The 25,918-nt window shown below is 51.0% G+C and overlaps 2 protein-coding genes across 5 annotated transcripts in view; one reads left to right on the forward strand and one right to left on the reverse strand.

Annotated features, from left to right (window-relative positions):
* Positions 1-648: 648 nt before the first annotated feature.
* Positions 649-11,467, reverse strand: CCDC40 (coiled-coil domain 40 molecular ruler complex subunit; the record flags this gene model as incomplete). 2 transcript variants are annotated; one of them, XM_083874872.1, is made up of 18 exons in its annotated part: positions 649-930; positions 1,312-1,470; positions 1,659-1,847; positions 2,462-2,582; positions 2,889-2,980; positions 3,100-3,269; positions 3,756-3,969; positions 4,464-4,709; positions 5,595-5,777; positions 5,879-6,122; positions 6,835-6,956; positions 7,336-7,458; positions 8,255-8,412; positions 8,784-9,003; positions 9,093-9,176; positions 9,678-9,841; positions 9,984-10,068; positions 11,447-11,467. In XM_083874872.1, 18 exons carry the CDS (start codon positions 11,459-11,461, stop codon positions 676-678), a joined length of 2,844 nt encoding a protein of 947 aa, XP_083730998.1. In that variant the 3' UTR covers positions 649-675. The 2 variants fall into 2 exon arrangements, with proteins under 2 accessions (XP_083730998.1, XP_083730997.1); XM_083874871.1 differs by lacking the exon at positions 11,447-11,467 and having other exon boundaries at positions 9,984-10,104.
* A 276-nt stretch (positions 11,468-11,743) lies between these two features.
* Positions 11,744-25,918, forward strand: part of TBC1D16 (TBC1 domain family member 16) — a 32,729-nt gene continuing 18,554 nt past the window's right edge. For 2 of the 3 annotated variants that reach the window (XM_083874776.1, XM_083874778.1), the window contains exons 1-3: positions 11,744-11,825; positions 18,652-18,875; positions 20,059-20,638. In XM_083874776.1, coding sequence (XP_083730902.1) covers positions 18,710-18,875; positions 20,059-20,638 — 746 coding nt within the window. In that variant the 5' untranslated portion in view covers positions 11,744-11,825; positions 18,652-18,709. Of the gene's footprint in view, positions 11,826-13,279; positions 13,352-18,651; positions 18,876-20,058; positions 20,639-25,918 lie in introns of those variants that run through there. The other variant, XM_083874777.1, reaches the window with a different exon arrangement.

Genomic DNA, 25,918 nt, shown 5'->3' on the forward strand with positions numbered 1-25,918 from the left:
TGTTTCTATCAGGCTTTCCCTGCTTTTATTTATTTATCTATTTATTTAGTTATTTATTTATCTATCTATTTATTTATTTATTTACAAAATTCTGGAGCCTGTGGAGGAATTATAAAAGACGCTACATGTGTTTTTTATGTTTCTGTCAAGGCTTTCCCTGCTTTTATTTATTTATTTATTTAGTTATTTAATTTTTTATTAATAGAAATATTTTATTAATATAAATATAAATTAATATAAATATTATATAAATGTTATATAGATGAATATTATATAAATAAATATTTGTTTATTTTTATTAATAGAAATATTAATATAAAATTTATATTCTGTGGAAGAATATAAAAGACACTACATGTGGTTTTTTATGTTTCTGTCAGGCTTTCCCTGCTTTTATTTATTTATTTACAAATACTGGAGCCTGTGGAGGAATTATAAAAGACACTGCCTGTATTTTTTATGTTTCTGTCAGGCTTTCCCTGCTTTTATTTATTTATTTATTTATTTATTTATTTACAAATTCTGGAGCCTGTGGAAGAATGTAAAAGACGCTACATGTGTTTTTTAATGTTTCTGTCAGGCTTTCCTTTTATTTATAAATCTATTTATTTATTTACTTATTTATTTACAAAATTCTGGAGCCTGTGGAGGAATATAAAAGACACTCCATGTGTTTTATGTTTCTGTCAGTCTCCCCGAGCCCAGCGTTGATGTCAGGCACTGACTGAGCCACTGCAGAGCCCCTGTGTACTGGGGCTGCTCCCCCCGGACCTGCTGCACGATGCTGTGGATGGTGTGCAGGCGGGCCTGCAGTTTCTCCTGCTGGCTGCTGCGAGCCTCTTCACTCTGGCACAGGGGCTGGTATGTCCCTCCCTTCAGGGCCTGCAGCTGCTTCTGGTGGGCCTGGTGAGCCACGATCTCCAACAGGTTCTGGGTAAAGCAAAAAAGAAAAGGGGATGTGACAGCAGGAAAAGGAAGGGCAGGACTCATGTCAGGTGCTGTGACCATCACTTGGACACTTGCTGTGAATTCCCCACCATAACAGCACCCCCAGCCTGGGTGTTGGAGATGTCTGTTGTACAAACATCACACAATTCCATAAATCAGAGAAATCCCCACATAAGTAAGCCAACCCTTGCCAGGACAAGGCTTCAATACATCAAGTTGGGCTCAGAACGTGCCCAGTGAATGTGCTGCTGTATCAGCACACTGAGCACACCCAGCCCAGGATGGTGCTGGGACAGAGCTGGCAGCAGAGGAAGCAGCAGGCTCTGTCTGCCTCAAATGCTGCAAGGGACTGGAGGTTCTCACCCAGCGTTTCTCGTTCTGAAGACGTTCCATGTCCGAGCTGAGGCTGTCAATGTCAGCCTGGAGCTGGCAGAATTCCTTCTTCTTTTCTGAAAAGCTGTCACTGAGGGACTCCTGGGCAGTCTCCAGCTCCTGCATGGTTTGGTTGCACTCATAAATGTTCTGGTAAATGGAAGAGAAGGAAATGGCAGATTTCAGTTCTCTAGTTCAGCTGCATTCCTGACCATCCTCCCAGAATTTGTTTTTTTGGGGGGATTTTCAGTGAATGCTTTTCAAAGCCTGTCCCTGCTGCTCCCCACAAGGCCAACCCCAGCTGTGTGAGCTCCTGCAGCCCCACTGTCCTTGCTCACCTCCTGGATTTCCTTGATCTTCTTCTTCAGCTCCTCTTTCTTGCTTTGGGAGTCGTTCTTGGTGCTGTGTTTCTTATCCAGTTTGCTCTGAGCCTCTGCCCAGGTTGTTATCATCTCTCTGTGAGACACACAGGCCTCCATGGCCCGAATCAACGTCTCCTGCTGCTTCAGCAGCTGCCCATAGCGGATCTGCCAAGACACAAACCAGCCTCAAAATGCCAAATGTTTACCAGTAGCACCAAGGGAAGCTGTTCTGGTGGCACATCCCACCAGTATAGAAGTGCCTGACAGCCAGATTTGGTCCAAACCTGGTTTGCTGTGTGTGGATCTGGAAGGAAGAGGCCTGGAGTATCAACTTGTCTACACCAGTATTCAAAATGTTAGCCTGAACCTCATTAGCAAGAGCAGAAGCAGAAAAGCAGAAGCATCCTGAGAATGAAGGGGACGAGCTGCTCTGCCAGGAGAGGGAACACTTCCCTAAAGCAGTGATTAAAGTGATGCAATATTTAGTAATCAACATTGCACATAAATCAGGGTCACAGAATCAGCTGGCAGACATGCTGCAATTTAAATAGATTTCTTGGGAGTATCCAGATTCTGCTGAGGCTGGCACGGGGAGTGCAGGATGTGTGGGCTGGATGTGCTCAGTTCAGTCGAGCTCTGGGGAGTTTTGAGTCCCACCCTGGGCCCTGAACATGCCACTTCTCCAGGCTGTTTCTCATCTCCTGCCTCATGTTTCAGCCACTCCAAGGCTGATTCCATTGGGTGTTTCTCCATCTCAGCCCTCTGTCCCAGTGCCTCACCTGCATCCTCCGAATCTCTGTTTTCATCTCGTGGACTTCTCCTTGTTCCAACAGAGCATCTGTTGCTTCCCTCATCTCTTTGGCCAGCTGGATCTTCTTCTCCCACAGCAGGATCTGATGCCTTCAGAGAAGAAAGGGGAAGGAAGGAGAAAGCTAACTTGGCTAGACCCCAAGTTACCTGCCCAGTGCAGCACACTCCCTGCCAGGTGCTGGCAGAGTCTTCCCACAGGGATCTTGGCATCATCCAGCTCACACAAGCTGGAACTGTTAAAGCCAACATCCTCCCAGCTCCTGCTGGTCCCACAGACTGCTGAAACACCTCTCAGTTTATGTGTTTCAAACATCCATCCCCTTCTCCAGGAAGGCTAGAGGCACATTTGCTGGAACAAGGACACGGTCACACAGGACTGTGGCACTCTGTACCTACTCTGCTTCTACCAGGCTGTTCAGGAGCCTTTCCTTCTCCTCAGTCAGTTGACTGTGCCTCTCCTGCAACTCCATAGATTCTTTTTCTGCTTCCTAGATTTGGAAAAAAACCAGAACAATAGAGTGTTGTCAGGCAGAGAAGGTTTTCCAGGATCACTGTTTGCCTCTGATCTGCACGGGAGGCTGAGATCTGGGAAGGAGGTGCCCAGTACCTTGAGAGACTGTAGAAATTCACTCTCTGTGACCAATCTGCCATTTTGCAGCTCCTCAACGCTGCTGTTGTTCTTGGTGATCAACGTGTTCAACTTTATCAAGTCATTTGACATGTTCTTCATGTGCCGTTCCACGTCCTTCTGTTCTTTTATTTCCTGCTGGATCTCATCTATGGGTGAGCAGAAAAAGGTCTTAGGATTCCCCTGAGCACTGGGTTGGACACAGACAAGGTGTGACAAATGGCTATCAGAGCTGGCAGAGCCACCTGTGTCCCATGAGTTTGGCCAAAAATGATTTTCCACAAGCTCAAAAATAAAAAAAATATTTTGAAGGAGACTCCTGTGGAAAAAAAAAAAATGGGTTTAGCCAAGGAAAGTGCAGCCATTTCTGGGGACATTCACTTACCCACTGCTTGCAAACTTTATTTAACAGATAAATATTGTGATATTGTCAGGGTCTGACTGTCAGGACAGTAGGATCAATCCTTATAGGGATAACAAGGTGCATTTTTCAGGAGTGCCTGGGCTGTTGGTATTGCTGCTCACACACAGCCAGGATCACTCTCTGGGGCAGCTTTTCCCATCTATAACCCTTCACTCCCTTTTCCCTCCCTCCAGAGATGAACACTGTGGGGAAGGCTCAGGGAATGACCAACTTTCAAGGCGTAGTTTCCTCTGCTGCATGATGATGATCTGCTTCTGTAACGTGTCCAGGGAGGTGATCTGATCCTCCCTCTCCCGTGTCAGCTTCACCAGCTCCTTCTGCTCGTTGAGCCAGTGCTTCTGCAAGGCCATGGCCTCGGAATTGCACTCCTCTAGCTGCCTGTTCAGGTGGTTGATCTCAATTTCCAGTGGTCCCAGTTCTTGGCCCTGCACAAGAGCAAAGTCTGGGATAAATCAGGCCTGAGTTGTTTACAGCATCTTGGACATTCCAAAGCTTGCAGGGCTCATTTCCCCGTGGGTATCCATACACTGCCAGGGACAGAGCTGGGAGTTATCCCAATAGGGCCAATCCTCAAACAACTGAAATCTCACTGCCTGCTCCATTCTCCCCTCCTCAGGGTCTGCAGATTTTTCCAACAAGATCCTATTTACTCCTTGATGCCATGTGACATTTCCATCAGATCCAGGCAAGTCCCTGCAGGGATCTGTGCCAGGCACACCCTCATTTCACAATTCCCTTCACTGCATTAGGAACTGATAAACATAAACACCTGCATTAACCAATGCAGAGTTTAAATCACAGTGCTGATGCCTCAAAGTTTGAACTACCCAACACTTAACACAGTCACATTGATCAGGGGCATCTGTGGCCACCACAAAGAATAAAATCAAAATTGGGACTGAAACACAGACATACTCACCCCCTGCTGAGCAAGAAGCATCTCCAGCTTCTTGTTGTACAGGCAGAGGATCCCTCCCTTCTTGTCAGTCAGGATCCTGGACTTTGCAATCTCATTCTCCTGGCAGGTGATCATGTCGTTCACACTTTTTATTTCGTTGTCCACCTCACAGAGTGTTTTTTGGTGAGCTGTCAGCCTGGAGCTGGTGTTTGTTGTATTCAGAATAATCTGGGCCACATCGTTCTCAACCTTGTAAAAATGCAGCTCCTGGGAATATCAAGAGAGAAAACAACACATCACTGTCCCCAAGAGCCCCTTGTTGAGTTGAAATGCCACTTGTCCCAGCACAGGAGTCGGGGGATTGAGGTTCTACTGCCAGGTCTGTACTACAAGCCATGAGCTACTTACCCTCTGTGTATCTTTGCTTCTCCATCAACTGACAGGTAATACAATATCTACCTCTCCCATACGGCTGTTGGAAAGCATTAAGGAGCCTAAATATTCCAAAAACCTTTAAAAGGCCTCACTCATCTCTTCTGAGAGACCTCACTCTCCCCTTGCCCAGCTGTCTGCAGTTACCTGCCACCAGCAGCAGGACATCAGTGTGTTGTCCCTTCTCCAACACACACCCCTCACCAACACTGGGTGTGAGAAGTGCTGGGCTGAGTTTTCTAATCTTTCTAAGTGATCAGTTATAGATTCCCAGAGAGAGCAACTTATCATGGATTCAAGAGCTGTGTGTCAGGTTGGGCTGTTCCTTGGACACTCCTCCATCATAGAACTGCATCCCCGTTCCATGATGAATTATAGAAATAAAATTTAGTTAAAATTAGATTACAGAAGTACCACCACATGTCCATTGTTTTTCTTTATTACATCAGAAATGCTAATACTTTATAGTAAATACTCCCAGGACTCATCATGTTGGCCCATTTTTTAAGTAAAGGACAGTCAGTGTGTTTTGTGTCAGGCCAAACTCTCTCACACACACCAGAATCCTGCAATAAGATCACAGGGAGAACCAGACTGGAGAGGCAAACTCAGCAGAGCTTCAGTTCAGACCTGAAACCAGAACAAAGTCACTGACAAACCCTGCTGGGGCTCCATTTCTGCAGTGGCCACTCCTGCCCTCCCAAGGGGGGGATTCCATACCAGGTCACTTTTTCTGCTGCGAAGTTTTTCAGCCAGCTGGGAGAAGTGCTTGGCAGCTTTGCTGGATATCTTCTGGTCCTGCAGCTTTGCCAGGATTTCACTCTCTAGCTGCTCTTTGGCATAAGTTCCCTTCTCTATACCCTTCCTGATGGACAGCAGCTCGTTCTGGTGAGCAGCCTGGTCCTAAAAGGTTGGGAGACAGAGAGGGGATCACTACAACTGTTTGAGAAAGTGTGTTCAGTTCAAGAATTCACAAGGATTTATCTTCCATGGACTCTCCTCACCATCCTGGTCCTGCTGAGGGCCTGCTCTGTCTCTTGGAGGACACGAGTGTAGGTGCCAGTCTGAGCCTGCAGGGCCTCCTGCTCCAGCAGGCACTTGGCAATCAGTTTCCTTGTCACATTGGCATCATTTAGGGACCTGTTCAGGAGGCTCATGAGGTTCTCATTCTTCTCTTCCTCCTTCCTGATGGATTTCCCACAGCCATAGATGTCCCCTTCTAGGGACTTGAGGTCACGTCTGTAGTTGCTGGAGGGGCAAAGAGGATGGAAAATCATCACAGGGTTTGGTGCTGAACAGCCACCCACAAATTCCTCTTTTCAAACACGTTATTGCAGCAGTAACTGGCCAAGAGGGAAGATGTTTGTGAGGGCTCAGCTGCTGTGACAGTGCAGAGTCAGCAGGAGATGGATGGAGACATTAAGATTTAAAAGTAAATGTGTGTAGGGAAATTGATTCCTGTCCCAGCCCCGGTTCCAACCAGGATGTCACCAGATAAAAGCAGATTGTTTGTTCTCAGAGGATCAGCCAAGCTTTAAGGCTCATGAGCAAATAAACACTTCCTCTGGCACTAACAGGGAGGTTTTCCTGAACATTTCCAAAGGCCTCACAAAATCATGATAATGAGAGATAAACCCTTCCTGACATCCAGCTCTTTGGAGTAAGAGATGTTGCAAAGGTGAGGAAACTCTTTTAAAGGAATAAAATAGATCTTAAAAACTCTAAACAGCTTCAAGAACCCCCCACATTCCGAGGATGAGATGTGGTTAGGATAAAGAAAACAGCAACAAAGAAATGTGCTTCTAACCCTTTGAATTTATTATATACTTTAGAGCAGGAAACTTGTTGTGCCTGACATACACATATAGTGTTAAACCCCACAGGAGACACACTGGAATCCCCTTCTAGAATCCCTCCTGCCCAGATCTGGGTGTCCTCAGGGCCTGGTTTCAGACCTTACCTCAGCAGCTCCTGAGTGACAACATAGGCCTCGTCCCTCTGCTTCATTCCAGCCAAGCTGCTGTTCCAGTGGTCCATCAGCTTCTTTTTCTCCATGTTGATAGCCTGGACCTCCAGAGCAGCCTGGGGGACAGGGAGATGGCACACAGGATCAATCTATACTGGGTTAAAAAAACAAATTTGTGTTACAACACATTTTCTTTTCTTGTTCATAATGTGCTAAACAGGACCAGCTTCAACTCTGTGGCTGATTCATTTCTCAGCAGCCCACAGAGCACAGGTCTGCAAGGAAAAAACTGCTGAGAAGGGCAAGAAGAAGTGATTTACAGGCACTTCTGAAGGACAAAGGAAAAGAAAAAAAAAGTCCTCATTCTTCCAAACAGGAACAAACTGTGAAACTCTTGTCCCACATTGTGCACAGCACGTGAGCATGGGCCAAAGGGGTCAGCCCTGCCAGAGGGAAATATTGAAATATTAACCACGAGGGACAATCCCCTCCTACCTCGCTGACTGCCTGCCGGGTCACTTTTGTGTCCTCTGCCTGGGCCACCAGCTGAGCTTCAAACAGAGCAATTTGTTCCTGGAGCTGGTAGACTCTCCTTGTTAACTGCTCCACGAAAAGGTCCTACAGAGCCAAACAGTCATAGAATCTCAGTCTAAACCAGTCTATCCTACAAGAATAATATCAGCTTAAAAAAAGGAATTAAAACTGGCAACTGGGTTAGATCTGAGTCCTAGTGAAACTTTCCCATTCATGCACAAATGGCTCATGACTGCAGCAGGAGCATGAAACCTTTGCTGACTGTTTATTATTCCAGTTACAGCAGTACATTGATAGGTCAGCTCTGAAGCCACACTCCCTCCTGTCAGCACTGAGGCCACTCCAGCTACTGGGAGTCTTAATAATGTATAGCTGAAAATCCTTTGTTAAAACCCTCCTAAACCCGCAGTATTTCATCAGTTTGCTTGGAATTCTGCATGAGCAGGACCCGTGGATTGTGTCCGGGAAGGCAGCAGAGGGAGCTCCAGCACCAACTGGCTCAGCTCATTCCCAAAGTTCACTTTCCATTGTGAAATTCACGTCGTGGGTCAGAATTATCCTCAAGACCTGCACACATGATATTTCTTCATTAAATATCCTCCTTTCCCCGCACCCCCTCTCCTTGAGTGAAGAGTGATTTGCTGTCCTAAGGTTTGCAAACCCTCTGGGCTGTGCATGTTGCTGTCTGGGGGCAGGCAGAGCTTCTTCTCCTTTCCATAAAAGCCTCTGGATTTATATTTTTTCAATTATTTGAGAAAAATATCCCCACTCATCTTCCATGATTCAGTTGTTCTTGCCTTCCTCCTGACAAGGCGACATCCTCCAAGACTGACTGCTGTCCCCTGCATTTATTTATTGCAAAGACAGTTTTTCTTGGTACCTGTTTTTGCTTTTCCACCTCAGCCTGGATCCTCTCTGCCTCAGCCCTCTTTGCTGACTGTTTCATTAGTAAAAGCCTGTGTTGCATGTCCTGGTCCGTGTTCTCCATGTAGAAGAGCTCCAAGGCCAGGTTTTCAACCTGGGTCTGCATTGCAGAAACTGGGGGACAAGAGGGAAATTAGTTACAGAGAGGTTTGTTTGTAGGGCACACCTTAAACAGACATAAAAGAGAAAGAGAAATACAGCGGCTCCCAAAGCAAAACCTCTCACACATCAGCTAAACCAGCCCTCCCCCAGCAGATATATTTACATCAGCTTTGGACTACAGCTCCACAAGCAAAGCTAAAGATCCTGGCAAGCACTTCCTGAACTCCCAGCTCACAGAATTCCAGGAGCACCTGTGAAACTTCCCAACGAGCGCGTTATTCCCGATCAATTATTTTGCCGTATTTTATCAATCCAGTGCTTGACTTAAATCCCAATTTATTGCTCCACACAGCCCTAGAATTGGGAAACACTGCCTTAGTCACCATTCTTGCGTTCCTCCTCTGTGCTGTGGCACATTTCCTTGTGAGCAGCCCTGAGGCCCTGCAGGTCCTGCTCCAGCTGCCTGCGCGCCGCGGCCGCCTGGGAGCAGCGCTCCTGGCTCTTCTCCAGCTCCACCTCCAGCTGCCCCAGCTGCTGCTGGGCCCCATAAAGGACCACCCCGAGCTCTTCCCTCTGCTCTTTGCTGGTTTTCATTGCTGTCCTCTGCAGGAACAAGAAGAGGGAAGGAGCTGTGTCCCAGCAGCTCGCAGGGAAGGGGATGTGGGAAAGCAAAGGAGAGAGAGGCAGTGTACCAGCTCATGGAGGTCCAGGTTCACTTGTTCTATCTGCTTGGTGAGGTAATTCTTCAGGGCAGTTTGGAATCTTGTCATCAGAGGCTGTAAAGGAGGACAGCGTTAATGAGCTTTAATATATCTGTGTAAATAGATTATGAAGAAGCCTCATTGCTATGTTCCCCACCCAATAAAACATCCTATTTCTGCCACAGACATTTGTGTGCTGATTTTAGCTACACTCACTGCAGCAAGTGAGAGATGCTACAGAGTGGGTATTTGCTGTGCTGATGCCAAAAAGAGAGAATATTTTAAAAATCAGAACCATGCCAGAAGAGCTACATCTGAGAACCCACCCTCTCACTCTTGCTGCAAGGATTTCTCTTCCAGGGGCACTGAAGGGGTCAGATTTACCCCCTGCACTGCTCACTTCTGCAGCTCTGGGGTCAGCACTGAGTGACACAGGCAGCAGTTGAGATTTTGGCAGAACTGATTTCCACACGTGCAGCTGAACAGCTGAGCCACTGCCCACAGCTCACCTCACACCTTTCACGGAAACACAAACACCAACCCTGCAAAGGACACCAAGATCTGAAGATTTCTCACATGTTCTGGATCCAGGATGACCAGTTCTGTTTCTCCTGCTGCTTTCCTCCTGCTTTTCCTTTTCTCCTGCTCCTCAGCTGCCTTTTCCCCTCTGTGGCTGCCATGATCACTGCGGGGCTCAAGGCTTGGCTCTGCATGGTGAGAACTGAGCCGTCCTTTGCTCCCTGGACCTCACCACAAAAAAAAAAGGAAAAAGATAAAGCAGGAGGATTAGATTTCACAGCATCGTGCCTCTGGCTGGATTAACAATGACCAGAAGGGGAGAAAAGCAGAGGCTGAGTCTGAGAGAAGCTGCAGAGGGGATACCTGGCTTTGTGTCCATCTCTGCTGCAGGTGCTCCTGGGGGAAGGGAAGGGGCTCCTCCACCTGGAAGTGGCTGCTCCATCTCACTCTGTTCAGGAGGAAAAATGTTTGTCACATTCTGCATTATCTGGGAAAGCTTTGGGTGATTTTTCCTGAAACACAAAACCTTTTCCAACTAACTCTATTTACCCCTAAAGATCTGTTCATTTTTGCCATGAGACATAAACAATGCAAACAAAGGATCAACACAAGGCTCTAAAGCCAGCACAGAGATGCTCCCAAAATATATAATTATAGTGTCCCACTCCTGCAGGCCCCACAAACAGCTCTGCAGGCAGATTTCTCTCTCTGCAGGGGCAGTGACTGTGTTTCCTCCTCCAGAGGAACAGACTTTGCCATTCCCATTCCCATTCTCTGCTTCCATGGCCTGGCACTCAGGTGAAAATCTCAGGTGAAAAGCACAGCAGCACATTGCCATTTGCATTGGATTTTAATGCTATGGTATTTTTTTTTTTTGCCACGGGGTGCAGAATTTTAATCTCATTTACAGAAATAATCACCCAGCGAGCCCTGAGATCATAAAGATCCTGACAAGATTTCTCCTCACCACTTTAACTTTCACATTCTTCTAATTAACTTCTACTAAAAAAAAAAAAAAAAAATCTTTGCAGATTTATGAAAATTATTTCTTTATTATAAATTATTATAAATTTATTTATTTATTATAAATTATTTATTTATTTATTTATTTACTTGTGGCTAGCACAACACCAAATTATTATCTTTTATTATCTTATTATCTTATTATCTTTATTATCTTTTTTTTTTTTTTTTTCTTTCTCTCTTTCTTTATAAAGAGAGGGTGAGCAGCTGGACTGGGAGCTGGGAGATACTGGGACGGGACGGGGAGGGGAGTGGAGTGGAGGGGACGGGGTGGGATGGGGTGGGATGGGGTGGGATGGGATGGGGTGGGGTGGGATGGGGTGGGATGGGATGGGGTGGGATGGGATGGGGTGGGATGGGGTGGGATGGGATGGGATGGGATGGGATGGGATGGGATGGGATGGGATGGGATGGGATGGGATGGGATGGGATGGGATGGGATGGGATGGGATGGGGTGGGATGGGATGGGGTGGGGTGGGATGGGATGGGATGGGATGGGATGGGATGGGATGGAGTGGGATGGGATGGGATGGGATGGGATGGGGTGGGATGGGGTGGGATGGGATGGGATGGGATGGGATGGGATGGGATGGGATGGGGTGGGATGGGATGGGGTGGGATGGGGTGGGATGGGATGGGATGGGCTGGCACGGTGCGGGCCGGCGGGGCAGCCCAGGGCAGGCGGTAGCCGGTACCGGGGCCAGATGGGATGGCATGAGATGGGATAGCAGGGGATGCGGTGGGATGGGCAGCCCCAGGCAGGCGGTACCCGGTACCCGGTCCCGGCCCGGCCCGGACTCACCCGCGGCTCCGCCATGTTCCCGTTGCCCGGCAACGCATCAACAGCCGCCCACGTGACGCCCGGGCGGTACCACCGCGCCCCGCACTGGGGGGGGGGGGGGGGGCGGACCGCACCATTCCCGGCAAGCGGGGGGGGCTCGGGCCGCGCTCCGGTTCCGCCCGCGGGCACCGGCACCGGCACCGGCACCGGGCGGGTCCCGTGCGATCCCCCCGGGCCGCGCAGCCTCGGGCGGGGCCGCCGGGCAGGGACAGCCCCGCGGGCCGGGCGGAGCGGACGGACGGGCGGTGGCGGCGGCCCCGCGCAGGGCCGGGAGCGGCGGCGGCTCCGAGCCCAGCCCGGGCTGGACAGCGCCGGGAGCTCCCCGGGATCGGCTGGGCCGGTAACGCGGGGCCGGGCCGGGCTGGGCTGGGGCGGCGGGGAGTGGGGATGGGGGGCCGGGTGATCCTGTAGCGCTGCCCCGAGATCCCCGGACCCGGTACCTGGATCCTGCCGGTGCCCGGGCGGGTCCGTGTGCGATCCCGCTCTTTGTCCGCCCTGCCCACGCCGGAGCCCCGCCGAGGGCGGCGGGAGCGGGCGGCTGATCCCGGAGAACGGGGGTCAGGATCCTGCCCGGGGATCAGGACTGTGTCCGGGGTCGGGATGCTATTCTGGGGTCAGGATGCTCTTCGGGGTTGGGATGCTCTCCAGGGTCGGGATTCTGCCGGGAGTCAGGATGTTGCCCGGGGGGCAGGATGCTCTCCAGGATCAGGATGCTGTTCTGGGGTCGGGACGCTGTCCAGGGTCAGGATTCTGCCGGGGTTCAGGATACTCTCCAGGGGTCAAGATGCTGCCCGGGGTCAGGATGATGCTGTTCAGGGTCAGGATACTCTCCGGGGTCAGGATGCTGTTCTGGGGTCAGGATGCTGTCCGGGGTCAGGATGCTCTCCGGGGTCAGGATACTCTCCGGGGTCAGGATGCTGTTCTGGGGTCAGGATGCTGTTCTGGGGTCAGGATGCTCTCCGGGGTCAGGATACTCTCCGGGGGTCAGGATGCTGTTCTGGGGTCGGGATGCTGCCCAGGGATACTCTCCGGGGTCAGGATGCTGTCCAGGGTCAGGATGCTGTTCAGGGTCAGGATGCTGTTCTGGGGTCAGGATACTCTTCGGGGTCGGGATGATGCTGTTCTGGGGTCAGGTCGCTCTCCGGGGTCGGGATGATGCTGTTCTGGGGTCAGGTCGCTCTCCGGGGTCGGGATGCCGCCGGGGGCGCTGGTGGAAATCTAAATAGTTCTTAAACTTTCTCTTCAGTTATTTCAGTGCGGCTCCGTGCAGCTTGGGGTATTTCAATATTTTCCTTCATTTTGGGGACCTGGTCTTCTCCCAGATGACCCCAACTCTACCTGAGCCCTGTTACCTGCAGAGGAGGTGGATGGAGGATGGTTTGTGGTGATTTGCACAGGGGTGCTGCAGGCAGGGCTGTGGGGTGCTGCACTGCTCTCTCTGCTGCTGAAACTCCCTAAAATAACTCGGCTGCTTCCTCTGGGAGATCTCAGGCTGGGAGATTGTCTTGCAGAGGTGTTTTTGTTCTTAGTTGCAACTCGGAATAGGAAGAAAAATGAAAGTCCAGGGTGTCTGAGTGTCAGAGATGATGCGTGGTCTGATGTGTGTCATACAGAGTCTGCAGTCAGCTCATCCACTGAGCTGTGATCCAGACTCCTGAGGTTTGTGAGGATTGAGTCCTGTGAGTGTTATCAGGACACAGCAACAGGATGTTTGGAATAAAAAGTCACAAAAGCATTTCCTGTGGCCCGGGCAGTGCAGATAAGCTGTGACATGAAAAGCTGGTGAATGGAGGCCGGTGGGGCTTGTGGCACACTCAGTGTCTCAGTGACACCCTGTGCTGTCTCTGAGTTGGGTGCTGGGGATGGGTGAGTTTTGTTTGCCTTTTGTTTGCTTTTTGTTTGCTTTCTGGTGGCTGAGCAGGTGTGGCTGGGAGCAGCCAGCCCTGACACAGCATTCCCTTTCCCTTTTTGTCTCCTGACTCACAGCCTTGCAGGATTCAGGTTTCTGCCCCTTTTTACCTGCTCAGCTGAGATGTGTCTGAGCAAAACCTGCCCCACTGCAGTGACTGCTTTTGGATTGTGGAGCTTTTGGCTGTTCCCTTTGCTCTTGCTCCCTTGCAGGGCAGCACTGAAAGGCTTTTTGGTGACCTACATAAGGCTCCCCATGAGATGGGATGACTTCAGAGTGGCTCCCCACGGTAAATGCTTTTCCTTGATTTGGCCGGATCCTCTTAACTGCCTCCAGCGTGGCGAGGAGTTTGGAAAGCTCTTCTCTTTTTATTCCCAATGTTTAGGTGTTGTGATACAAAGGGAAGGTCGTCCAAGGGCTGCAGAGCAGCAGAGATGAAGTGAGTGACCAGCTGAGAGTGGCCCAGCAGATCCACTGGCTGACTCCAGGCTGCCACACTCCAGTTGCTCTGTGCTCCAGAGTTCCAAACCTGGCATTTGCTGTTCCCAGGAGGGGAAAGAGGCAGGAATTTGTGCAGTGTCTGAGCCCCACCGCCATGCCCTCCTTAAATATATAAAAATTAATTCAAGTTATTAAGGGCAAGAGAGAAGACGACCCTGCTGCGTTTTTCTTCCCAAAGACATTTCATGCTGAAATGTGGTGCTGCAGTTTGACAGCTCGTGTTTCTCTGCCGTGCCCAGACACGCTGCAGGTCTCACATTTCACTTTTCAGAGCCCTGCAGCTCGGCTTATGTGCCTTGTAAAGCCCTGAAAGTCTCACAGCGAATGTGCCCTGGGAGCCAGAGCACAGGGAGGGCTCAGCACTGGGAGCTGTGGAGCTGGGCTCTGCTTTGGGCTGGGATCCTCAGGAGAGGAGGGCTGGGTTCCTTAGGGAGAGAGGGCTGGGATCCTTAGGGAGAGAGGGCTGGGATCCTTAGGGTGAGGAGGGCTGGGATCCTTAGGGTGAGGAGGGCTGGGATCCTTAAAGAGAGGAGGGCTGGGATCCTTAGGGAGAAGAGGGGTGCGATCCTTAGGGAGAGGAGGGCTGGATTCCTTAGGGAGAGGAGGGCTGGGATCCTTAGGAGAGGAGGGCTGGATTCCTTAGGGAGAGGAGGGCTGGGATCCTTAGGAGAGGAGGGCTGGGATCCTTAGGAGAGGAGGGCTGGGATCCTTAGGAGAGGAGGGCTGGGTTCCTTAGGAGAGGAGGGCTGGGATCCTTAGGGAGAAGAGAGCTGGGCTCTGCTCTGGGCTGGGATCCTTAGGGAGAGAAGGGCTGGGATCCTTAGGGAGAGGAGGGCTGGGATCCTTAGGGAGAAGAGGGTTGGGATCCTTAGGGAGAAGAGGGTTGGGATCCTTAGGGAGAAGAGAGCTGGGCTCTGCTCTGGGCTGGGATCCTTAGGGAGAGGAGGGCTGGGATCCTCAGGGTGCTGCGGGTGCCCCCAGGATGTGCTGGGTGTGTCAGAACCAGCACTGCCCTCCCAGCCTGGGATCCAGGATCCAGGAATCTCCAGCAAGCCGAGGCTGCAGCATTAGTTCCCACAGCAGGTGCCCAGGGAGGTGTGACCTGCCAAGGCAAACAGGATGCTGGGGATGGGCTCCTGAGGAGGGAAGGGCAGCGCTGCAGGAGCCAGGGCAGCTCTGGATGCTGCCGGCTGGAGCTGGACGGGCTCTGGGGAAAAGGATTTGCAGGAATTGGCTCCCCCAGCACTTTCTCAGTGATGAAGCTGAGAAGTGCTGGCACCGACTGGGAGAGCAGCCAGAGCTGTGTGAACAGACACAGGAGCTGGAGTGAAGATTTTTAGTGGCAACAGTTGATGTGTGGGAGAAGAAAAATGTGTGTGTGCTTAATAAATATTGGCACTCAGCAAGAGCTTATCAGCTAACGCAGTGCTTCAGCTCCTGGAGAGCTGAGCTGGCTCTGCCACACTGAGAAGAATCCCTCCAGATCAGCAGATAAATATGAAATTAATATGAAAAATGTTTTTTTTTTGAATGGTGCTGATTTCCTGCTGCCTGAGCTGTGGGATGGTCCCTGCTGCTTTCCCAAGCTCACACAAGAAGCAGCAGCAGTTCCTGCCTCTCCCCACGAGCCAGGCCCCAGGGATTGTGTGTGCAGATGTTGTCCCACATGGAAAAGGGCTGAGGATAAAGCAAACCCTGCAGGTTTGGTCTCTGTTATTTGCTGCTTTGTGTTGTATGAACTGCTGGCTTTTAGGAAGGAGTCACTCTCTCCCAAGCTGAGTTTCAGGGACGTTTGGGGTTGTACCAATAGACTAGATGACCTTTGGAGGTCCAGTCCACCATCTGGTCCCCACTGGGACTGACTGGGTATTTATTCCTGTGGCCTTTGAAACCCCAGCAATGTAAACGGCCCCTCGAGGTTCCCTGTCCTGGTGCACCATTGTCCCAGCTACCAGAATGACAAAACTGGATATTCCTAGTTCAGCTGCCTTACAACTTCCCCTGTCCTTCATCAACAGCTCTTCTTTTGGCAGTGACAGTTCCCATGTGGGAAGACTTTTAACACATTTCCCTCACTTTTATCTTCCCTTGGCAATCTCTTTCCCTGGCCCAGATAACTCTTGTCACCCTCCCTGAAACTGTCCTGTGACTTGCATCTGTTTTTCATTAATCCTGCAACCAAAGCAACAAAGAATTCCCTGGCCTGTGGGAACAGTGAGAGGATTGAGTTTCCTGGTGATATTTATATATCCCAGTGTGTCTGGCTACTGTCTGCAGCACTGCAGTGGTCTCTGATTTCTGATGTGCAGCTTTTCTACAAGACAAGTCCAACAGACTGGATTTCTGAGCTGGCAGGACACTGGATTCCAAACCTTTTGTCTTTTTTCTGGTTTCCTTTTCCCAGCCCTGTGTGTACCTGCAGCGCTGCCCACCTGCAGCCAGGCAGTGCTGAACAACAGGTGCTCTGCAGGATCAAAGCAAGATTTCCCTTGAAATTCCTCTGCCTTTCCAGGGAACAGCTTTTGATCTTTACCTGTCGCTTTGTTCTTTCCGTGCCTGGTGGAAGCTCATTAAGTGTCCTGACCCTGCCCTGCCTTCCTGGGGGCGCCCAGAGAGCTGCAGCAGGAACACCACAGGACCTCTTGTTCCTCGTGTGCCTCTGCAGCTCCTGTCCCTGTATTTCCTGAGGAAGCACTCACTGGCCAGCAGCAGCAGCCAGCTGGTGCCTCCTTCCTCCTGTACCTCCTTCCTCCTACTGTTTTTTGGGGTTCTGAGGAAGTTGCTGGCATGGATGAGGGTCTGTGCTGCTGTAGCCAGTGTTGTGCTGACAGGTGACCCTGCCCAGGTGTGCTGGAGGCTCAGGTGGCTCCACATCACTGCCCCTGACTCCCCTGGCCCTGTTTGGAAACAATGTGTTGTAACTCACTGTGGGGAAGGAGAAGTTGCACCAGAATTTATTGTCTGTTCTTGCAGGGTGCAATGAGAGGAAAGGTGGTTTGCTCCTTAACTGTGGTTGAGGCAAATGACTTTCTGCCAGGTGTAACTCAGTGCCTGAAACTGTTGATTTTGGCAGTATGGACAAGAATGAGCTTAGGGCTCGACTGGTGTTTGGTTTTTGGGGCTGAGACATGAGGATGCATGTGTCTGGTGCTAGAAGGAGACAGGAGTGTGCAAAAGGACTTGTAAAATGACTCTCTTGTCCTGAACACTTGCTGGTACAGAGCAGGGTTGAGGTTTCTCCATCAAGCCCCAGCAAAGGCTGAAATGCAGAAACCTCTGCTGTGATTCGAGCTGACAAATGTGGGGATTGCCAGTTAAACCAAGAGTTTGTCCTTTAATGAAGGCTCTGTCAACAGCTTGGCAGCCTCATTTGCAGTCTTTCTGCATGTACCAATCTGTCAGAGGCAGGACAGCTATTTCCCTTCCCTGCAGCCCTCACTCTGCCCTTTGAGAAGTGCCCCTTTGCCATTTCTGCCTTCTGCCCTCCTGGGCTGCCTGGATTTGCCATCAAAACCACATTAGGGAAATGAGAGCTGTTCAACATCAGACAGTGCTTGCTCAGGCCCTTAAATATTTCCTCAGAAGATGCCCTAGGTCTGCTTTATTTTCCTCTCTGGCTGTGGTGGCCATGCCCTGCAGCCCAGTGTGGGTCTGGTCCCCAGGAACACCCTGGGCTGAGCTCCCCCTGGGCCTGTGTGTGGGGTGTGCTGGGTTACACTGGCCTGTTCACAGCAAGCCTGGCCATGTAAACACAGAGGAACAAAAGTAGGAGTTTCCTCTTCTCCTGTGGTTTTGGCAGAACAGAAACTGCCGTGGTTCTGGTGCTTCCCAGCTGGGGATGGCTGCAGGGAGCCTGCTCTGCACTGGGCTTGCTTTGTGTGAGACTCTCCTGCTCTTCCAACACGTCCTGGTCCATCTGCTGAATGCTTTACAGCTTGGGTGACCCCTCTGGCTCCACTGCAGAGCTCCTCATCGTCAGCCCCAGCAGCAGCACATCTCATTTGAGCACAGAGCTTATTTGGGGCTGAGCTGGGGATTGTGCTCCACAGTTCTGTGAAACTCTGGATGGGTGAAATGTGTGCCTTGGGTTGGTGTGCCCTGCTCTGTGTCCAGGCTCTGCCCTCCCTGGTGAACACAGAGCTTTGGAGCCTGATCTCTGTCAAGGCTCTATTTAACCATCACTGCTCAAAAGAACCCAAACCAAACCCAAAAACAACCTCACAGAAAAAAAAACAACCCCAACCCCGAAAACCTCAAACACGCAGAAATGGCAAGCACGAGATGAAGTGGGTTTGATTGATGTTGTTTTTTGGGAGATGCTGTGGCTGGAGCAGCAGCCCCGTGTTCAGTGCTGTGGTCTGAGCCATTTCTGTGCTGAAGGAAGCTCTGGGATCAGCTCTGGCTGTGTGACATCCCCGGGTCAGTGACACATGGGGCAGATACACACCCTGGAGCTGTTCCCTCAGCAGGGGATTTCAGTGAGCAGCATTGCTGTTCTGCCTCCTCCCCACAGTAACTCTTAAAAAGTGGGGTTTTGCTGCCTTCATGTTTCTTCATTGCAGAGGAAAATATCCTGGGATTCTGTGCCTGAGCACCTTTGAAGAATGAAGGTTCTGTTGCAGATCCCCAGCATCTCTGTGGGCTCTTGCTTGAGGCGTGGACTGACTGCTGGGACACTTGTCCCCAGACAGTGGGTGGCACGAGCTGCGCCGTCGTTATTTTGGTTCTCACACTATTTTTTCCTCCCTCTTGGCAGCTCTTCTGGATTTGGCTCCTGACTAGAGGCGACAGATGATGGAAACATTTCCCTGGCGATGTCTCTGGGGCGACTCCTCCGTCGAGCCTCTTCCAAAGCCTCCGACCTCCTGACCCTGACCCCCGGCTCCTCCTCGGTGCTCGACGGGGAGATCATCTACTCCAAGAACAATGTCTGTGTCCACCCCCCTGAGCTGCTGCAGGGCGCTGGGGAGCACCATCCAGGTCAGGGGGGGTTGAAGACTCTGCCCATTCTCTCTTTTTCTCTCTCCTGGGTGTCGCTTCTGTCAAATTTTACACCTTGAAATGAGGAGGTGACAGTGGGGAACGGGGCACGGAAATTTTGTGGAAGACTAAGAAAGCCATCCACGAGCTGATCCATCAGCTCTTGTTTTAGTAGGAAGATTAATGCTATTGCTGCTCTGGTCCAGCGTGGATTTACTCAGTTTAGTGAGTCCTTTTGTGCAGCCAGAAGTTGTCATGTGAGGACTGTAACTTCTGTTGCTCATTCACGTCCATGAATTGTTCAAGAAATTCAAGTATCCTCTTGTAACTGTCATTGTTGGAGTGGCCTCAACAACCACTGGTAAAGGGAAAATCCAAAAAGCCTGATTGTGGCTGCGTGCACTGGAGTAAATGAGGATAAATCCTGCTCTGTCCTTTTATTCTCATCTGCTCCTGTGCTCTTTCATGTTCTCATCAAAGACCTGTGGCTCTTGGCTTAGCTTCACAAAATGAATTATTCTCTGAACGCTGACCCTGGCTTTCCTTTTGGTGTGGGTGACTTCTTTTTCCATTGGCTTCCCAGAAAAACTGTATCCCTTTTACCTGCACAAAGGTAAATATTCTTGAGAAATCAATGTTCAGCTGGCACTTGAAATTGTTTAACTAAGAAACAGCAAAACTTTTTCATGTGGGAACATATTTTATAATTTACTCTTGATTAGTAAATCTGCCCAGAAAGTCCAAGTATTTGCATGTCATTTCTCTGTTCAGTTAGGCCAGACGGAATTCAAACTGTTCAGAAGCCACGTGCAGACTTGAAATGATTTGCAAATACTGAATAATGCTGAGCACTCCACAATTCCTTTGACAGAATCCTGTCCTGGTAAATAAAAGTGTTTGTTTTGCCCATGTGTAGTGGTAGTGAAGCAGGAGGGAACATGGAATGGTTTGGGTTAGGAGGGACCTTAAAATCATCTCCTGAAAAGGTAAAGGGAGGATCCTAATGATTGTTATTGCCATGGGCAGGGGCACCTTTCACCAAACCAGGTTTGCTCAGAGCCCCATCCAGCTTGGCCCTGAACATTCCCAGGGATGGAGACATGGGGGGAGTGAAATTCCAGGGTTACTCAGTTCCCTTAGAACGACTCCGTGTCTCACCTCGTTCTCCCGTTCTCTGTCTCAGGCTACCTGTGCTTGTTCATGGAGAAGGACGAGCTGCTGGGCACCACGCTGATCCTGGCCTGGGTGCCCAACTCACGCATCCAGCGGCAGGACGAGGAGGCTCTGCGCTATGTCACCCCCGAGAGCTCCCCGGTGCGCAAAGCGCCCCGACGGCGCGGCCGCCTCGCCCAGGGCCTGGCCACCGGCCGGCCCGCGTCCCCCCCGGAGCACAGAGGGGCCCTGTCCCTGCGAGGGGACGAGATCCTCACGGTGTCACAGCTCCTGAGGGACGGGGCCGCCTCCTCGGAAGGGGAGAAGCTGTCGCAGAGCGGCGCCCGCCGGTCCCCGCAGCCCCCGCGCAGCGACTCGGGGACCCTGTCCACGGTCAGCTCCCAGGAGGAGCACAACAGGTCGGAGGGCACGGAGGAGGGCCCGGACTGCAGGGAGGACGAGGGCTCCTTGGAGCTGTCTGCTGACGATGTGAGCAGGGACAGCACTTTTGACTCTGATTCTGATGCCTTCTCTTCCCCCTTCTGCCTCTCTCCCATCAGCGAAGCCCTGGGGAAGAGCAGCAGCTCCGTGTTCCTGGACAGTGAAAGCAGGTGGGTCCATCCTCTCTCTGGTTTCTGGGTGCTGAGCTTGGACATGCTGAAGGAAGTTGAGAAACTTGACAGTGGCGTCAAGTTCAATGTCCTGTCTTGCTTCAGACTCCTATGGAATTTACAGGAAACTGTCAGCCAGTTCTGCTTCTGCTCAGTGAACCCTGGCCCCAAACATCCAGGGCTGTGGATGTTCTTTCAGGTGAACTGTCTTGAGCCCTGGAAGCAGCACTGCTAAATTAAACAGGTCCTTTGTTGGCCTAATTGGCTCTGCTGAGGATCTGAGCTTGTTGCTTCTCGTGCAGAGCCACATCAAAGGGCCTGGCTGACTTCCTGAGCCGTGGGCAGCTCTCCGGGCCCTGTGTTGACACAAAACCTGCGTGTGGGAGCTTGTTTTGCTGCTGCTCAGAACGTGGTCCCACTTCAGACAGATAAATGTTAATTCTTGCATGTCTAACCTGGGTATTTCAGTCAATGTCATCTGCAGTAGACTCCACACGGGGAGAGAGGGCACTTTGGCAAGGGAATAACAGGCAGGAGGACACCTGTACAATTCCCAGTTTCTGTTCCTAGTGGTTCAGTTTCTGGGCCCTGCCCTGTTGGTGTGTTACCTGTTTCCATCTCAGGGAGGATGGATGTGCTGCATTCCTGAAGCACCATGGGGGTGATTTTTAGGCTACAACTCACCTTTGAAACTACACCTGCAATGAGAAATGAGTTCTCCTTTGTGCCTGTCAGCAATGCACAGACTGCACTGACAGCTGAAGAGATTTTGCCTCTGTTTTACGGGCTAATCTCCAGCCCAGAGAATGCCAGTAAGAACAGGGTTTGTGAGGAAGTAATCTAATGGATTCAATTCTCTCTGGATATTTAAAAACCTTTCTGTGAGGTGATGCCAGACTTTGTATCAGCTTCGCATTCAGGATTTGCTGGGCTGTACAGTGGGGTGAGTGGTGGCTGTCCCATCCCATCCATCCCATGTTATAAAATCCAGCCTTTTCCAGATCAGTGGGTGAGAGAAACACCAGTGACCATGAGTGAAATGTCTGTAGCCTGGCACTTTCTGTCCTCACAGAGGGATTGTGAAGCTCAGGGCTCAAGAATGAACTGTTATTACCCCACTGCAGTGGTTGGCAGTGGAAGGAGTGAGGGACACACTCAGAATAACATCCTGGCTGCTGAAAACCATGCGGCTGAGCTCATCCTGGGGAAACCCCAGTCCTGGCATGGGCCACAGCCCACGTGCTGTCCCAGGAATGCTGTGGCTTGGATTGCTCCCACAAGGAGCTGGTGCAGGGGGGTCCCAGGCAGCGGCCAGTGAGTCAGGAGTGTTGTGGTTTAACTGTGCTGCAACACTTACGCTCTGAGCTGCAAATAGTGTCAGGAAAGGAAGGAAATGGGGTTTATTGCATCTTCTCTGCCCTGTGTGTGTGAATTCCTGCGGTATTTCCCTGCCCTCTGCCGGCTTTTCCTCAGTGCTGCTGGAGCCCAGACAGCTCCAGCCAGGCAGAGCCGGCTCTGCACACACGGCCTGCTTGGATTTGCTTTTTTCCCTTCTTTTTTAACTCCTGTGGTGCCAGTCTGGAGCCTCACACAGTGCACATGACACTCATAATTGGCAGCAGATTAATAAAACAGAGCTTTTGTTGTTTGGGACTTTTGATTTGAAAGAGTTTTGCCCAGTGTGTGAGTTTTTTGTGCCAATTTGTTCTTCCCCATTGAGCCGCCTTCCATGGAATCTGCAGGATCTTACAAGCTGTTGAGTGGGAGATTTTGCATAGAATCCTTTGCAAAAGTCTGGTCAAAAAGCATCTCGTGTTTCCTGCTTTCATCTCAGCATTTTGGGGGGCGGAAGATGCTGTTTCAGAAGTTACTACAAACATGGGAACAGCTTCCTTGTTTCTTAAGGGTTTGTTTTGGTTTGGGTTTTTTCTGCTGGCTGCTTCCCCACTGAGGCAGAATTGGAGTGGGAACAAAGTTTGTGCTGCTGGCAGATTGTTTGAGCTCTCTTCCCTCCCCACCTCCCAGTCACCACCTCCTCTCTGCCAGGAGGAGTGACTGTTTCTGGTTGTTTCCCTCTGCACTGGGGAGTTGCTGCAAAGACAGCTCTGCTCTTCCCTGTGGTTGTTGCAGAAGCTGAAGGAATATGTTGCATTTCAGTCCAGCCAGCTTCCTGTGTGATTAGGTATCCTCAGAAATGGAGAAGTGGGTCACTGTGGGAGAATTGGGGTGCACAGGTACACTTGGATCAGATCAAGGGCTCAGCGAGCTGCTTGACAGAATTTGTGTGTGACCAGGAGTCACAAGTCCCATCTGCCTCTTGGAGTGTCCCTGAGGAGGTGGCCTGGCCACCTGGGCGTGAGGGAGCCACAAACACTGCAGTGTGTGCAGGATGGGGACAGGGAGCAGGGAGGGAGGTGGGCTGGGGGCCCTGGAGCTGCACAAGGAGTAAGTCAGTTGTAAGTCACCAACTCGCCTGGTGGAACATAAGGAAATAGAAACGTATCCATTGTTTTTATCCTCTTTGCTCCTCAGTTTGACAGGCTGCCAGGGGTCTCATGCAGTGATTGATGCATCCTCCTCCCATTTACACAATTCCTTGGGCTGGGAGCAGTGGGAGTGTCCCAGCACCAGCATGCACACTCTTGTTTCTCTCTTTAGACCAGCCTGGCACACTGCTGCAGGGTGCCCTCACCCCCTTACTGTCCTCGGATTTGTGTCCTTCTTATATTTTGAGGACTCCTTAGTGCTCCCAGCACGTGGTTCCTGCAGGAGGCAGCTGGTGTGGGGAATGCCTGCACTGATGGCAGCTTTGTCAGTGTCTGTGTTTCTGTGGAAAAGGAGGGATTCTGGAATTAAAATAATTCTATTCTGTCCCTTCCCTGTCCCTGTTGTTTGTTGGCTGTCAGGAAACATTTGCTTTGTGGCCTGAAGGACACGAGTTCAGGGCAGCTGCTCTCTGTGCCCAGCTCTGGCTCGCTGCCGCCCTGGGAAATTCCTCTGCTTCCATTTTCCCCATCAGTAAATTGAAACTAAAAGGCTTTCGTTACATCCAGGCAACCAAACTACATCTGACACCTCTGTAATGTCCATCCAGTGATGCTGCTGGAGTTATTGAACTGACCGTGACATCAGATCTATACAGTCGGTTGTGGAAGCACTTAGTGCTCTGTGAGGGATTTGGTTTGTGCTGTGCCAGAGTGATCCCTGCATTAACAGGAGCTTTCATGGGTGCTGGGGGTGCTGGAGGCTCTTCACTTCTCAACTGAGATTGCTGATACCTGACAAGCACCACAGCAATGCTGAAGAGGAGATACAAACACTGGCGTTGGTTCCTTCACTCACTTTACCTTGGGATGTTGGTCAATACAGCCAAAATCTGGACTGAGGAGCCTCAGTGTTGGAATTGTACAAGTGGAGCTTGGGGCAACATCTGGCCTGAGGCTGGAGCTCCACAAGCAGCCCCACAGGTGCTGGGACAGAGGCCAGCAGAGGTCCCACAGCTCAGAAAGGACGAGCAGAAGCGACGTGGTCAAGGTGGAATCAATGCAGGAAGGAAACATCTTTCACGAGGCATCGATCGTTTTAGCAGCCGGTAATAAAAATAACGAAACGCCGTCATAATGGGGCTGGGTGATGGTGAGTTCTCATGTTCTTCAGCAGACATGAATTCATGTGGCAGATCGATCACAGACAGCCCAGGCAAAGCTCACAGCACAGGGTAAAACTCCTCCGGCGTCGCAGTTGATGCAATTTTTACGGATGTGTTGCACATCCTGTTGTTAAGCTGCTTCCCAGGAGCTCATCAGTAAATGAGCTGCTCTGGGAGCAGGTGGGAGCAGTGCAGGCATTGCATCAGCTTGTTTTGGCAGCTCACCTGAAGGGCTGAGAGCCATTCCGACCTCTACAGCAAAAACAGGAGACAAAATTATCAGGGAAATGAGCTGAAATTAGTGTGAACTGGCAGGAGATCTGGAGTCATCAAGAGATTGGGAATTTATCACTGTTGTAACAGAAGTGATTATATTGGAACCATGGGAATTGGTCACACAGACTTTAAAATCTCCTGTAACTTCTTGCAGCATCTCAGTTTTGAATGATTGCAGCCCTGGGGAGGAGTGAGGGGGGTACCTGGTCCGGGCTTCAATTCCCCAGGACTTGCCTGAACTGGTGCCACGTATGATGTAAGAGAGCAAAACTCCTAATTCTGTTTGTACCCAGACCCATGCCTGGGAAAAAACATCCACAAATCCTTCTTCCATCAGAAGGATAGTCCTTTATCCCTTCTGCTTGTGCTGTGGGGTCAGTGGAAGCTTCTCTAAGGTCTGTGTGGAGCCGGGCACAGGGAAGGGGAGCTGGCCTGAACCGTCAGCAGAATTGTGTAATCAATTAAAGTTGTTCCTGCCTGCAAAGCTTGGACAGATCCAAGAGATTGCAGAGGCATACGGCTCTATCTTGCTTTATATAAATATTTGAACAGCAAAAGCATTAATTATAGCAGGTTTGTTTCTTCCCTCTGTTGGGTCGCTGCCAGATTTCATTGGAAGGAAATAATGACAGCTAACTTGGGATCGGGAATGGCGGCTGAGGGGGTTTGTGAAGCTCCTTATTTGGGATGTCGGGGAGGGAGCGAGGGCAGGTGGTCCCCAGGAGGGACATCCCAGGGCCAGGAGGGGACAGGGAGGGTCTGTCCCCTCTGTCCCTCTGGGGCACCCAGTGTTGTTCAGGTCTGCTCAGGACAGCGGGGAAGGCCTGAACTGCTTGGGATGCAGCTCCGCGGGCAGGGCTGTGGTGGCTTTCTGGGGGGCCGTGGATTGTGGCTGCTGTGGCTTTTTTGTGGGCTGTGACCATGGGTCACTACCATGGCCAGTGCCTGTGACCGTGACCATGGCCATGACCATGACTGTGGCCTGTGACCATGGCCGTGGCTGTGACTGCGACCATGACCGTGACCAGTGTCTGTGCCCATGGCCTGTGGCCGTGTCCATGTCGTGACCGTGACTTTGACCGTGCCTGTGCCCGTGGCCTGTGGCTGTGCCCATGTCGTGAGTGTGACTTTGACCGTGCCCATGGCCGTGTTCATAACCATGACTTTGACCGTGGCCTGTGCCTGTGTCTGTGGCCATGGCCCGTGGCCGTGACCATGTTGTGACCGTGACTTTGACCGTGCCCGTGCCCGTGGCCTGTGGCCGGTGTCTGTGTCCGTGCCAGTGCCCGGTGCCTGTGGCCGGAGCCGGAGCCGGGGCCAAGGCCTGTGCCCGTGGCCCGTGGCCGTGACCATGT

Source organism: Zosterops lateralis (assembly GCF_965231275.1).
Source record: "Zosterops lateralis genome assembly, chromosome: 18".
Taxonomy (NCBI): domain Eukaryota; kingdom Metazoa; phylum Chordata; class Aves; order Passeriformes; family Zosteropidae; genus Zosterops; species Zosterops lateralis.